Source organism: Balaenoptera physalus (genome assembly GCF_965194825.1).
Source record: "Balaenoptera physalus genome assembly, chromosome: 17".
NCBI lineage: Eukaryota > Metazoa > Chordata > Mammalia > Artiodactyla > Balaenopteridae > Balaenoptera > Balaenoptera physalus.
The window spans coordinates 85,224,437-85,238,039 of NC_138895.1; the positions used below are offsets into that span (position 1 = coordinate 85,224,437).

General features: G+C 64.3%; 2 protein-coding genes across 6 annotated transcripts; both read left to right on the top strand.

Annotated features, from left to right (window-relative positions):
• The first annotated feature begins 28 nt into the window (after positions 1–28).
• Positions 29–3,153, top strand: MAF1 (MAF1 homolog, negative regulator of RNA polymerase III). Of its 5 annotated transcripts, none has more exons than XM_082432968.1 (8): positions 29–405; positions 1,145–1,270; positions 1,375–1,503; positions 1,578–1,743; positions 1,876–1,997; positions 2,185–2,199; positions 2,370–2,510; positions 2,637–3,153. In XM_082432968.1, exons 2-8 carry the CDS (start codon positions 1,188–1,190, stop codon positions 2,656–2,658), a joined length of 678 nt encoding a protein of 225 aa, XP_082289094.1. In that variant the 5' UTR covers positions 29–405; positions 1,145–1,187; the 3' UTR covers positions 2,659–3,153. The 5 variants fall into 5 exon arrangements, with proteins under 5 accessions (XP_082289094.1, XP_082289095.1, XP_082289092.1 ...); XM_082432966.1 differs by having other exon boundaries at positions 31–409; positions 2,080–2,199; XM_082432965.1 differs by having other exon boundaries at positions 32–405; positions 2,080–2,199.
• Positions 3,154–3,289: 136 nt separating this feature from the next.
• WDR97 (WD repeat domain 97) lies at positions 3,290–13,031 on the top strand (the record flags this gene model as incomplete). Its single annotated transcript, XM_082433890.1, is given in 24 exon segments — positions 3,290–3,419; positions 3,623–3,753; positions 3,913–4,541; positions 4,704–4,825; positions 5,018–5,723; positions 5,795–5,937; positions 6,020–6,256; positions 6,333–6,423; positions 6,526–6,658; positions 6,750–6,871; positions 7,147–7,207; positions 7,379–7,834; positions 7,914–8,039; positions 8,135–8,389; positions 8,393–8,665; positions 9,206–9,476; positions 9,565–9,572; positions 9,678–9,872; positions 9,975–10,172; positions 10,248–10,369; positions 10,449–10,611; positions 10,913–11,454; positions 11,551–11,612; positions 11,690–13,031. Coding segments are annotated over 24 exon segments (5,379 nt in total). The 3' UTR covers positions 11,893–13,031.
• Between the last annotated feature and the right edge of the window lie 572 nt (positions 13,032–13,603).

Here is a 13,603-nt window from a genome sequence, read left to right on the forward strand (position 1 = left end):
GCTCCCGGTCCCGGCGGCTGGAGCGGGCCATTCAGACGCGTGGGGCCGGGCCTGGCGGACGCTTGTTGTTGTCCGGCCCGGGGAGGTAGAGGTCGTTCGCTCGCTTGCTCGGGCCTTCTGTGGCGGTCGGCGGGCAGGTCGGTCGCGATAGTCGGGCGCCGTGCACGGGCGAGGCTATGTCGCGGTGGCAGCCCGGATGGGCCGGCGGGGCCGGGAGTAACGGGACGTCGCTGCGGAGCTTCTTTCCCCGGATACAGTGCGGCCCGAGCGGAGGCCGCGGCGCCGCACTCCGGTCCTGAGGCGTCCGCGCTGCCCGGGGCCTGCACTGCCTTCTCACCCGCACCGACGCCAATCGACCTGACCCTGCCTGGTCCGGCCCGGCCCGATTGAGCGCAGAATAAGCAGGTAGGTAGGTGTACGCCCTGTGCCCGGCGCCGACTCGGGCCCTCCAGAACTACAACCCCCAGCAGGCTTCGCGCTGGAGCGCACGCGCGCCTCCCAAGGCGCACGGCTTCCTGGGACTTGTAGTTCGCGCGGCTTGGCTGGGGTTCCCCTTAGACTCGGCGGACGCTGCAGCGCCCTAGCTGCCCGGCTGACAGGCCCTTCGGGGGTCGCGGGGCCTCCCTCCGCTCCCTGTTGTACTTTCGGAGAAAAACGGAGGAGCTCACTAGAAAGCAGCCTGTAGAACAGGAAAGAGCGCCGCGTCCAGGTGACGGCAGGGCCGAGCCCCGGGTTCCCTGGTTCCTAACTGGGTGCGGGTTCTTAGCCGGGCTGAGGATCCCGGCCGGAGGGGCACTACAGGAGTCACGTCCCTGCGCGGGCTCACGGGGCCCCCCTTGGTGGGTAGGGCTCTTGTGTCGGGATGGGGGGTGTTGAGGGAGAGACTAACCCAGCAGCCCCTGGGGTTAGCAGGATCCCCGGTGGGTCCCTCAGCCTGGCCCAAGAACTCCTGTGAGGTGCAAGAGGTGTGGCTGATCTGTTGGCCTGGACATGCCGCTCTCATCACCTCTCCCGCCAGTGCTCAAGGCCTGGGAGCAGGCTGCAGGAGGGACCCAGGTTGTTTACAGCGGCGCCACTTACTGGGAGGAGGGCTGAAGGTGGAGCCCCAAGGGCCAGACACCCATGGACTGACCTCCATCCTCAGGCAGCACTAGCCCTTCGGAGCACAGGACCTCCTCCCCGAGGACATGAAGCTGTTGGAGAACTCCAGCTTCGAGGCCATCAACTCGCAGCTGACCGTGGAGACAGGAGATGCCCACATCATTGGCAGGTGAGGCCGGGGCTCTGGGGCTGGCGTCTCAGAGGTAACTCTGCCCTGTCTCTGGGTTGAGCCTGGGGCGGGTGGCATCTTCATGGTCCTGCCTGCGTCTCTAGGATTGAGAGCTACTCGTGTAAGATGGCGGGCGACGACAAGCACATGTTCAAGCAGTTCTGCCAGGAGGGCCAGCCACATGTCCTGGAGGCACTGTCCCCACCCCAGACCTCGGGCCTCAGCCCCAGCAGGTGAGCCGGGCAGGGCCTGCCCACTGTGGACTGGCAAACGGGGCAGTGCCAGGCTGACGCTTCTCTCTGTGCAGACTGAGTAAGAGCCAAGGCGGCGAGGATGAGGGCCCTCTCAGCGACAAGTGCAGCCGCAAGACCCTCTTCTACCTGATTGCCACGCTCAACGAGTCCTTCCGGCCGGACTATGACTTCAGCACAGCCCGGAGCCACGAGTTCAGCCGGGAGCCCAGCCTCAGCTGGGTGAGGGTCGGGTCGGGGAAGGGACCTGCAGGCCCACAACCATCCCCAGTGTCCTCCCTAACTTACTGGGGCTCGGCCCAGTTCACACCTGCTGTCCTGGGTCCTAGTCAGCCCCGACTGTGACCATCCTAGGTGGTGAACGCAGTCAACTGCAGTCTGTTCTCGGCTGTCCGCGAGGACTTCAAGGCCCTGAAGCCGCAGCTGTGGAACGCGGTGGATGAGGAGATCTGCTTGGCTGAGTGCGACATCTACAGGTGAGCTGGCATCCCTGCAGGTGGGTCCTGGGTCTGTGTGGCACTTGGGACCTCACACCACATCTCGCCCCGCACTCCCCAGCTATAACCCAGACTTGGACTCAGACCCCTTTGGGGAAGATGGCAGCCTCTGGTCCTTCAACTACTTCTTCTACAACAAGCGGCTGAAACGGATTGTGTTTTTCAGCTGCCGCTCTATCAGGTTGGCTGGCACCTGTCCACCTCCCTTCCTTTACCTCCCTGTTTGGCCCACACACCGTTTCCCCAGCTTGGCCCACCCCATTCCTAACTTTGTTCTCCCCGGACACCCTCCCTGGGGTTAGCAGCAGGCTGGGGGTAGGCGGTTTTAAGACTGGTCCCCCCCACCCCCAGTGGATCCACCTACACTCCCTCGGAGGCAGGCAATGAGCTGGACATGGAGCTCGGGGAAGAGGAGGAGGAGGAGGAGGAAGAGAGTGGAGGTGGAGGCTGCGAGGGCGGCCCCGAGGAGACCAGCACCATGGAAGAGGACAGGTGTGTGACGGTTGCAGCGGCCTCCCTCCCTGGAGCCTGGGGTGTGCAGGGCAGGGTGGGGCCCCCTCTCCCTGGTCTCCTGAGTGTGGGCTCCTCAGAACTCACCATGTGCCACCCTTTGCCCAGGGTCCCGGTGATCTGTATGTGAAGAGGCGGAACAGAGGCCCTAGCTTCACCCAGCTTCAAACAGTGCCTGGACCTGCCTACCTGAGGGGCCCCAGGGCCTCCACAGCTGCTGGCCAGATCCTGGCGCTGCCACAGCACCAGCGCCACTCCAGGCCACACCTGCCTAGCCCTTTGGCTGTAGCCTGTGGATGTCCCCTCAGCCCCACAGGCTCCCGCTGCCCACGCTGTGGCTGGACTGGACAGCAACGGCACAGGGCCTGGTGGGAAGAGCCACTGCCCCGCCCAAACGAACTGACACGGGCAGGGACAGCTGGACCACAGAGTTTATTTTTGTATTTTGTGCAGGGTCAGGCCTGGACCTGCACACTCCAGCCCAAAGGGCCGGAGACCCAGCAGGCGGTCCCCAGGGGTCATCCGCCCACCTGTACTCCCCACCTTGCCCATCGGGCAGCGTGCACTGAGTGTCACTTTGCTGCAGCTGGTTTGCTTCCAATAAAAGTTTCTGTGACTCAGTGTGGACGGAGGCTCACGAGGTGTGGGGGCGGGGGCCTGCGTCGGGGGCGGGGCCTGCGTCGGGCGGGGCCTGTTGCGTCCGGTATCCTAGCAACGGTCCTAGCGGGCTGTTGAGCCGCCTGGACCCCGCAGCTCCTGAAATGGAGCCAGAAGTGTTGGATGCAAGCAACCCCTTTACCGTAGAAGGCGACCACCTGATTCCAGACCTGGACCTGTATGATGCCGACATCTACGACGTCCCGGACCCGGGACTGCTCAACGAAGAGGATGGTGAGGTGGCCCGGCCTCGACTCCCAGACGGCCCGCTTGGCCGCAGGCCTCACTCAAGCGCTGGTTCTGTCCTCTGGGGATGCAGCACTCCCCGGGCAGTCCCCTAACCTGGCAGGGCCCTCAGGAGGGGCCTTGGCTGCCCATGACCTCCAGGGTTAGGGGCCCAAGGCCACACTGACAGGGCTTCCGCTGCCGGTTCGCAGAGTCATCGTTTAAGGAGCCGGCCCCACGGCTTTTTACCGGCAACTCTCGGTGGCAGAACGTGACCCCGAGCGCCCGTGCCCGCCAGCTGTGGCTGCTCCTGCGTACAGGCCTCCAGACTTTTGTGGAAAAGGTGCGGCTTGCCCATGGCATCTGTCTCAAGGCCTCTTTCCGGCCTGGCTCTTCCCCTAGGGGTCCCCTGCAGGACCCCAGCCCGGATCCTCTTGGCTCCCCTAGGTGGGTGCTGCCTACAACCCCGACCCCCGCCCCAACTGCTGGTCCCGGTCCGCAGGAAAAGAGAGCTGAGCTGCGCGCGGCGCGCTTGACGCACGGGCTAGAGCCGCTGCGCCGCCTGGAGGTGGCAGCCGGGCTGTGTTCGGTGGCACAGGACCCCGTGGGCAGACGCTTCGTGGTGCTGGACGGTGCGGGCCGCCTGCACGTGCGCAGAGAGGATGGCTGGGCGCAAGAGAAGCTGCTGGCTCCGGTCGCGCTTACAGGGCTGGTGGCAGTGCTGGGCGAGCTGGGCACTGTGGGCCGCTTTGTGGGCTGGGGCCCAGCGGGGCTGGCCATCCTAAGGTCCGACCTCAGTCTGCTGTGGCAGAGTAAGCCAGTGGAGCGCAGGGTGCCGGGCCGCGAGCCAGTCTGCTGCCTGCCGGTGCCCGACCCCGGGCTGCTGCTGGTGGCGGAGGCGGGCGGAAGCCTGGCGCTCTGGAAGTTCCGTGCAGGGGGTCGCTGCCTGGTTCCCCATGGGTCCCCTCTGCGGCTGCCGCCAAGCCTCTCTGGTGCGCTTGCGCGCCTGGCTCTGGGGCCTCGGCATCCCCCTCACGTCCCACGCTGCTGCGCAGCCTACGGCTCGGCCGTGCTCACCTTTGATCTGCACACCTGGGCTCTCACAGATGTGCGTCGGGATCTGCACAAAACGTGAGGAGGGGCCCAGGGGCTGGTGGGAGAGGGGGGAATCATGAGGTAAGTCCGCGACAGAAATCCGGTCGTGGCAGGGGTGCCGGCGCGTGCACACACACACACACACACGCACATACACACCGCAGTCCTGAGTCCACGGGCCTCCCTCTCACCCCTCAGCACCATCTCCGACCTGGCGTACTGTAGAGAGGTGGGGGCCATGGTGACAGCTTCCCGGGACAGCACGGTGAAGGTGTGGGAGGCTGACTGGCAGATCCGGATGGTGTTCGTGGGACACACAGGTGCGCCGTGCCACGGTGGCTATTGAGGCCTGGTCTCCCCTCACCCTGGGCACAGCCCTGCCTTCGAGAGCTCCGGGCACAGGATCTCCACGGGCTCCTGGCCAAACTTCTCCGCCCTGGTCATGACCCTGACCGACGGCTCCCCTTCCCTCAGTCCCTGGTGCGCAGGAGTGACCTGCGCCCCTCCCGCAGGCCCGGTGACTGCGGTGGCCGTGCTCCCGAACACTGCCCTTGTGCTGTCGGCCTCGCAAGACGGGACGCTGCGCACGTGGGACCTGCAGGCAGCGGCGCAGGTGGGTGAGGTGGCGCTGAGCTGCTGGGGCCCAAGCATGCCGTCGGAGACCGTGAGCCATCTGCTGGCTCCCGCCGGCCCCGGCTGGCCCTTGCTCTCCTTGCGCGCCCGCAGCGTGGAGTTGTGGCGCATGCGGGAGCTCTACTCGCCATTGGCCCAGCTGTCGGCGCCGGTGCTCCACCTGCAGGTGGCGCCGGCGCTGCCCTCGCCCACAGCCCCGCAAGCGCAGCTGCCCACGCGCCTCGTGTGCGCCTGCGCCGACGGCTCGGTCTACCTGGTGTCGGTCTCCAGCGGACGCACCGTGAGCGTGCTTCTGCTGGAGCCCGAGGACTGCGCGGCCGCCGTGGCCTACTGCCTGCCCCGCGAGGTGCTGTGGCTGCTGACGCGCGCCGGGCACCTGCTCTGCGCCAACGCAGCATGCTGCCCCATGCGTGTGCTGCGCCGCCTGTGCCCGCCGCCGCCCCCGGCGCCCCGGCCCTGCTGCCTGCACCTCTACAGCCACCTCACGGACCCCGGTAGTGCGTTCGCCACCTGGGAGATAGTGCGCCAGTACAAGGGCGAGCTGTGCCGCAGCGACGTGGCCTGGGCCTGGAAGGACAAGAACCGGTGGGTGCCAGAGCCAGCCAGGGCTGGGCAAGGCGGCCGAGCCCACACCAACAGGCTGTGGTCACCCATAGGTACCTGCTCGTGGTGGGGCACACTGATGGCACCCTGTCCGTACTCGAGTTGCGCTCCTCGAAGACGGTCTTCCGTACGGAGGCGCACGGCCCAGGCCCCGTCACCGCCATTGCGTCCACCTGGAACAGCATCGTGTCCTCGGGTGGGTACCTCTCCTCCCTCCACGGCCGGCCTGGGAACCCCTTCCCTCCCCAAAGGCCCCACCGTGGCTCCCGCCCCCACAGGGGCAGACTTGACCGTGAAGATGTGGCGCGTCTTCCCGTATGCCGAGGAGAGCCTGAGCCTCCTGCACACCTTCTCCTGCTGCCACCCGGCGGTGGTGCTCTGCGCCCTCGGGAGTCGCATCACCGTGGGCTTCGAGGACCGGAACAGCGCCACCTATGGCTTAGTGCAGTTTGGCCTGGGCAACAGCCCACGCTTTGATCACCGGCCCCAGGACGACCCCACGGACCACATCACCGGTGAGCACGCAGGGCAGAGGTGAAGTCCGGGCAGCCAGATGGCTCTGGCCCCTGACCCTGAGTCCTCGCCCCCCAGGCCTGTGCTGCTGTCCCACGCTCAAGCTGTACGCCTGCTCCAGCCTGGACGGCACTATCCGCATCTGGACCGCGGAGAACCGCCTGCTGCGGTGGGCTGGGGGTAGGGGAGGGGTGGGGGCTTGCCTCTGCTGCTGCCTCCGTGTTCTGTTCCGAGGAGCAGGGCCGGACTGTCGGTCTGAACAACTCTCCAGGCTCCTGCAGCTGAACGGTGCCCCTCAGGCCCTGAGCTTCTGCAGTAACAGTGGGGACCTGGTGCTGGCCCTGGGCTCCTGCCTCTGCCTGGTGGCCCACAGGCTCTACCTGCCCACGTCTTACCTGATTAAGGTGTGCACTGAGCACAGGTAGGCGGGGTGGGGCTGTGGTGGGCAGACAAGCCGCCAGAGGCCAGGGCTCCAGGCTCCCTTCCCCTGCTCAGAAGCTGTGCCAGGATGCCCCTGATGTGGTGGATGCCCCTGCACTGCCGCTGACCAGCCAGGAGTCACTGATCTCAGCCCAGCTGCAGAGGCTCGCCAACCTGCGTGGGGTGGCCAGCCTCAGGTCTGCCGGCAGGCCCAGCCGAGCCGTCCCGGAGGCCCCGGCCTGGCTCCCCTGGGTCAGGGCCTGGCCGAGTGCTCCCAGCCTGAGACCCCAGCACTCCCAGGCCCCTTGGCCACCCACCGCAAGCCCGTCCCAGTCCCGGCCTTCCCACTCCTGGCTGTTCGTGGTTCCCCACCAGGGGCCTGGCCACCACCCCTGGGTCCCTGTCTCAGCCTCTGCCCTGTCCCACTGGTAATGCCACCCAGCGTCCTACCCGTGTCCCTCCCTGTCTGCAGCGCAGCCTCGTCCTTCATCCATCACCAGACGGCCACACCTCAGCAGCCAGTGATGGAGAAGGTGGGGTGGCTCCTGACCCCCTCTCCACTGCAGTGCCCCAGCCCTGCCCCCCGACCCCGGCTCAGGCCCTTCCCCTTCAGTCCCTGGGGCAGGCCTGGGATCCCTGTGCTTGTCTAGGGGCACGCAGCAAGGCTCAAGGAAGAATGCGCTGACCCCTGACCCTCACCCCAGGACTTGGAAGCCTTCATTGCCCGGGACCAAGACCTTCAGCAGCTGAAACTGGGGCTGGTGGGCCCTGCCGCCCGGCCCCCACCCTCCTGGCAGCAGTGCCAGGAGGCCTTTGATAACTACCTCCGTCTGATTTACGGCCCTGGTCTGCTGGTGAGTGTGGGGCCTCCCCAGTCCCTCCCTTCACCCGGGGCCGCTGACACTGCCCGTCTGCCCTGCCCTCCCTGCCAGGGCAAGTATTCCGGAGGAGAGTCCCAGCAGTGGAGCACCGTGACCCTGACGGTGGAGAGACAGACCTGGGACGTGTGCGCCCTGCCCACAGATGTCCCCAATTTCAGGGGCATTGAAGCTTCGCCACCACAGGACCTTGGGACCCTGGGCCAGTGCTTTGCCCGCCCTCCCCGAGTCCCCTTGCCTCCCCCCACCACCCACCGGAGGTTGCCCAGCAGAGCATCCCAAGTGAGGCTTACCACCACTCCCACCCCTCTGCCTTCACCTCATGGTTCCTGCCCCACCCCGACTCCTCCTTCCACCCCAGCTGCTGGCCCGCTCCTCCCCGAGCCACGAACTGGGCCTTAGTTTGCACCTGCAGCTGCAGTTGGAGCGGCTCCATGGGGAGAAGCCTGTGGCCCCGGATCCACTGTCCTCCCACCTGCAGCGCAGGGTGAGGGGCCCAGGCGGGTGGAGGCTGCCGCCCGAAGGCATTACTGCAGGGACACTGGAGTCCAAACTTGGCTCTGAGCCCTGTCCCATCCCCAGATCCCCCTGCTGCTGAAGAGGCGGCCCCAGGAGTGTTCCTCCAACCTCAGGGGCTTCTTCCCTGCCGCTGTTCAGCCCTATAAGGTGAGAGCCCCTTGCTGTCCTGAGGCCCTTCCCTCCCCGGGGGGGCCCTTCTTATGCACCCCACCTTCCCTTTGCTGTAAGCCTTTGTGCCCAACTCTGGCCCAAGGGCCAGGCCCACCTGCGCCCCTCACCCCTGGGCCCAGTTTTGCTGCGGCTGCTCTCTGTGTGCCCTAACCCCTCGCTCCCTGGGAACTGGCTGCCAGAGGGCCAGGGACTTCAGAGCAGGAGCCAGGCAAAGCCAGAGCCTCTGCCAGCGCTCGCTCCCGCAGCCGCTCCCTGGTGCAAGGGTTGGGAGGCTGGGGCCTCTGTGGACTTTGGGAGACCAGAGTCCCCTCCCTTGAGGGGAGCAGAGTCAGTGGGAGCCAGCCTTCCCACTCTCTCCCCCTCCAGATGCCCAGACAGGCCCAGCCCCTTCTCCCCACACATCTGGCACCCTTACCTTCCCAGGTGGGTAACGGAGCCTTCCAGCTGCTACTCCATCTACCCAAGCCACCAATAGCCCCCCTCGAGCTCCTATTGTCCCCTTTTTTTTTTTTTTTTTGGCCACGCTGCGCGGCTTGTGGAATCTTAGTTCCCCGACCGGGGATTGAACCCCGGCCCAGCAGCGAAAGCACGGAGTCCTAACCAGTGGACCGCCAGGGAAGTCCCTCCTACTGCCCCCTTCTTATCAGCGTCTCTGCTCCAGGACCGGGGGCTGAGTCCTGTGGAGACCATGTGGGTGTCAGGGCTCCCCAAAGGCCAGCTGTTACCCAGATTTCCCTCCTCAGTTACCACAGCTGATGCCACACTCACTGCCTGCCCTTCGGCCTGATTTCTAGAGATTCTCTCTTCCTGTCTGTGTGTCGTGGGCAGGGCGTGTGAGCCCAACTCAGCTCTTGGACATCGGGCAGGCAGAGCTGGGCTGGTGGCCGGGGTGCCCTGCCAGCGTGGTCTCTGGGGCAGGTGGAGTCCAGGCCCTCAACCTGCCCCGCTGCGCTCCACCTGCAGTACTGGCAGCGGCCCATCCGCTTCCCGGGCTGCGTGCCCAACTCCGTGGTGCTGCAGCAGATGTGGCAGCCTGTGGAGGTCAGCGGCCTCGGAGCCCTAGGCCCGCTCAGGCGCCGCTGCGAGAGCAAGGCAAGGGGCGGGGCGGGGTCTGCGGGGGGCGGGGCCGGCTCCAAGCCGCGCCCGTGGCCACGGCCTCGCTCTCCACTTCGCAGCCAGGCGGGAGCGAGGACGACCTGTGGCTGCCGCGGCAGCGCGCCAAGCGGCGGGAGAAGCTGATCCAGTCGTTGGGAGAGGAGGGGGAGGAGGATCTGGACGGGGCCTCGGATTCGCTGGGCCCCCACAGGCAGCTCTCTGACCAGCTGCTGGAGTCCGAGGAGCAGGAGGCGCAGGTGGGCGTCCGGGGCTGGGCTGGGCAGCGGCGCAGGAGCTGCCTGGGGAGGGCAGGGTCTGCAGCTGCTGCCGCTGCCCCTAGAGCCCCGAGTGTCTCATCCCGAAGCCCATGGGCTCCCGCGAGGACACCGCCAGGGCCGAGACCGGTCTTCACTGCCCCCAGTTCCACTATGGGCACTCGCTCTGGGAAGAGCGCTACGGGCATCTGCCTAGGTTCCTGCATTTTTTCGTCGGCCAGAACTGGTTCAAAAAGCTCTTCCCCATCTTCACTCTGCAGGTTTGGGGGAGTTTTGGAAGCACAGGCTCAGGTATGGGAGGGGGAGGCTGGAGCGCCCGGGTGCGGCGCAGGGGGCCAGGCCTCAGCACCAGATCCCTGCAGGCATACCCCGAGGTGGGCACGGTGGAGGGCCTGGCCTTGCTGTTCATGGACCTGCTGGACGAGGCCTCTTGGGCAGACCGCGTGCACATCCTGCACGCGCTGCTGAGGCTGCTGCCCGACGTCAGCAGAGACCTCTGTAGCCGGCTGCAGGGCATCCTCGTGCGCTTGCTCAACCTGGACCGGCCCCCCAGCCTCCAGGTGAGCCCCTAGTCCCGCGAGCGGCCCCGCCCCGCCCCAGGCCTCGGGCCGCAGTGTCGCTCCCCCTGCGCTCAGGACGGGATGCAGAAGCGGTTTGTGATGCTGGCGCTGCAGCTGCTCCTGGCCTGCTCCCTGGAGTCCCGCGAGGTGGTGCTGGAGCTCCTGTGCTACTTCCTTTACTCGCCAGCCTCCTGCCGGTGAGTCCTGCTCCCTTCCCCTCCCCCCTCCCCGCTGCTGCCGGGGAGGCCGCCCAGAAGCCTCCCACACCTGTCCCAGGCCGGAGCTCAGGAAGCTGCTGGATGGACTCGGCCTTCAGGACCCGCAGGGCTTCCTGTTCAAGGAGATGATGACCTGGGTCCAGGGCCCGGACCTCGACTCCAAGGCCGCACTGCGCAAGCGCTGCTGCCAGAAGCTGGAGGAAATGATCTGGCAGCTGAAGGTCTGGGCGGGCGGGCGGGCGGGGGCGGGAGTGGGGGCGGGGCGGGGGCGGGCCACCTGCCCGCAGAGCCTCTCGCCTTCTCCCCAGGCTTTTCCCAAGTGCAGAGCGGAGAGCCAGGTGAGGCCAGCAGTCTCCTTGCCCCGCTCTGGCTCTGCGCCTCTTCCATCCTCCCCCATCCCTCACTCCTTCCCCATCTCCTGGGATCTTCCTGCGCCTCCCCAGGAGGGAGTCTGGGTTGGGGTCTCAGGCTTGGAGCCAAGGGCAGCACCTCTCCGGCCTCCACTGGCCAACTCCCCAGCAGATGGAAACTGTGCCGCCGCCGGTAGCCAAGTTGTCAGAGATGCTGCCCGAGGCCTCAGAGACCTCAGCACTTCATCCTCCTTCGAAGGAGGCCCTGTCGCAGATTTCCATGGTCTCTGGGGCAACTGTTCATATCTCTGTGATGCCCTCAAGCATCTCCCGGACACCCTCACCGGTGGTCTCACCCGGAGAGCCGGACTCAGCCGCCCTGGAGTCACAGGCCCAGCAGACGCTCGCACAGATGCGCTTTGGGCGGACCCGACATGCACTGTCTGAAACACTGACGCACTTCTGCCCCTTGCCTGAGGCCCACTTGCGATCCTCCGCGCCAGCCGCACTGCCTGATGAGCTGCTGCCTCTGGAGCAGACGAACTGGTCACAGTCAAAAATGCTGGACCTGGGGCCCATCGACGCACTCAACTTCTTCTGCGAGAAGCAGCGGGCTCGGCAGCAGGGCCCCCTGCAGGAGGAGCCCAAGACCCTGCCCCCTTGCCCGCCCCCACGGAGGCCCAGCATGGTGGTGCCACAGCCCCGGGAACCCCGGTGAGCACGCCCCGGGTCCCTGGAAGAGGCTGGGGCAGAGCCTGCGTGGAACAGCTGAGGCGCGGGCTCAGCCAAAGCTGCCTCCTTACCCTCCAGGCACTACTCCATCCTCCGGCTTCAGGAGGCCAAGGTCCAGAGGTCTCCAATGAAACTGAGGGGTGAGTAGGGACAGGGGTAGAAATTGGACCCTGACGTTCACCCCACCCCAAGGTCTCACTATACTGCTGGCCCCCAGGCCGAATGCTGTCCCGGCTCTGGGCGGGCCGCACCCTGGACGGTGCCATCCGGATGCTGAAGCTGCCACTGCCCCGGGTGGAACTGCAGCCTTTCCCCCCAGACTGGCCCAGGCCTGCCCATCCGCTGCCCCCGCAGCTCCTGCAGCCTGCCCTGCAACGCTATTTTCTGCCAGATGACACGGACCCTGACAGCTACAGCTGACCTGGCTGGTGACCCTGGCCTGACCCTGCCTCCCCCTCTTCCCTCCAGCATGGAGTCAGGACATGGCTCTCCAGCCGGCTGTTCACCCCAGCCAAGGCCCAGGGCTGGAATAAAGTCCAGAGGCCACAGCCAGCACACTGGATGCCACCTTCACCTTTGGGGGCCACTGATGTGGGCAGGGGGGTCTGGCTGGTGTGTCACGAACCTGCTGGTGGCCAGCTGCATGTGTGAGGCAGGAGCTGGGCGACCGGTGGGGTCTGGGATGGGACAGGGTCTGGGCTCGGGTCAGCACGTGGTGGGGCAGTGTTCTCGGTGGGGGAGGGCCTGTCTGCCCAGAGAGGGAACCCGCCGCATGGGCATGGCCCTGCTCAGGCACTCAGCCACGGTGCTCAGTTAATTACTGGGGTCAGGAGGGGAGGGGGAGACTAACGGGTGGGCCGGGGAGAGGGGAGGGTCTGGGTGGTCGCAGGTGTGTGTGGGGGAACTTGCAGTCATTTGATGCAGGTGAAACCAGGAGTCCGTCGGAGCTTTGCTACCTTTAGGCTGGAAAGGAGAAAAATTAATGAAGAGGCCCCGTGTGCTTTATCCAAGAAGCAGTAAAGGGGCAGTGTTCTCTGGACCTTTCAACCTAAAAGTCACCGGGAGATTGACCTTGTCTGTGAAGCACAGGGTCTCGGGGCCTCGGCCTTCTTCTGAACTGCCATGACCTCAAAGGGCACTGACCCAACCACACGTGGAGCCCACGTGCGCACTGGCTATTAGGATGGCTTTTGTGACGGGCCTGTTCTAGCTTTCTATATCCTGCTGCTGGGTTGCCTGAGCAGCGATTTCTTTCCTGTATTTTCAGCCTCTGACTTTAGACATTTCTGCTCAATGGCTTTGTGGTTAAAATTGGTCTCCCACACCTTTCCCACAGCCCCTAACCTGTGCAGGGGCTCTTGTTACAGGGCTGCTGAGTGGTCAGCTCTTTCCTAGGCCAAGGAGGGCCAGAAGTGCCAGGTCCAGATAACTGAAAGACTTGACATTTTTATAAAAGGAACTGCACCTGCTAAAACAAGGACCGTGAGGCCCGTAGTAGTCTGCACCTACTGGTGTTTCTATGTTTCGAATTACAGAAGCAATAAATGCTTTAAAAAATACAGACATGGGAATTCCCTGGCAGTCCAGTGGTTAGGACTCTACGCTTTTACTGCCGAGGGTTCAGGTTCGATCCCTGGTTGGGGAACTAAGATTCCGCAAGCCATGCGGTGCGGCCAAAAAAAACCACTAACATACAAACATGAGAAAGTAGGGCAAAAGTTTAAACAGGTCAAAATCCCCACTAATCATAAAGGAAAACACTAATATATTTATTAATACATATTAATATATAACTATTTTAAAATTAGGAAATATATTAATCAAAATATACCATTAAGAGAGTAAAAAGTCAGGCCACAGAGTGGGAGAACATATTTGAAATACATGTAACTAAAAATGGCTTATCTCCAAAATATATAAAGAAGTTCTACAAATTAATAACAATAAAAAAAATCACACAACCCAATTAAGTGTACAAAAAGCTAGAATGGGATTTCCACTATAGATGTTGAAATACCAAATATATATATAGCAAACATAAATATATATATTTTTCCACTTCCTGACTGTGTGACATTAAGCAAGTTATCTAAGTTCTCTAAGCCTCAGTTTCCAATCTATGAAATGTGGA

Excerpts from the sequence above, each read along its gene's own strand:
- MAF1 (XM_082432966.1), top strand. The coding sequence starts at position 1,188 with ATGAAGCTGTTGGAGAACTCCAGCTTCGAGGCCATCAACTCGCAGCTG. Across the intron at positions 1,271-1,374 it reads GATGCCCACATCATTGGCAG|GATTGAGAGCTACTCGTGTA; the intron begins GTGAGGCCGGGG and ends CTGCGTCTCTAG. Across the intron at positions 2,511-2,636 it reads AGCACCATGGAAGAGGACAG|GGTCCCGGTGATCTGTATGT; the intron begins GTGTGTGACGGT and ends CCCTTTGCCCAG.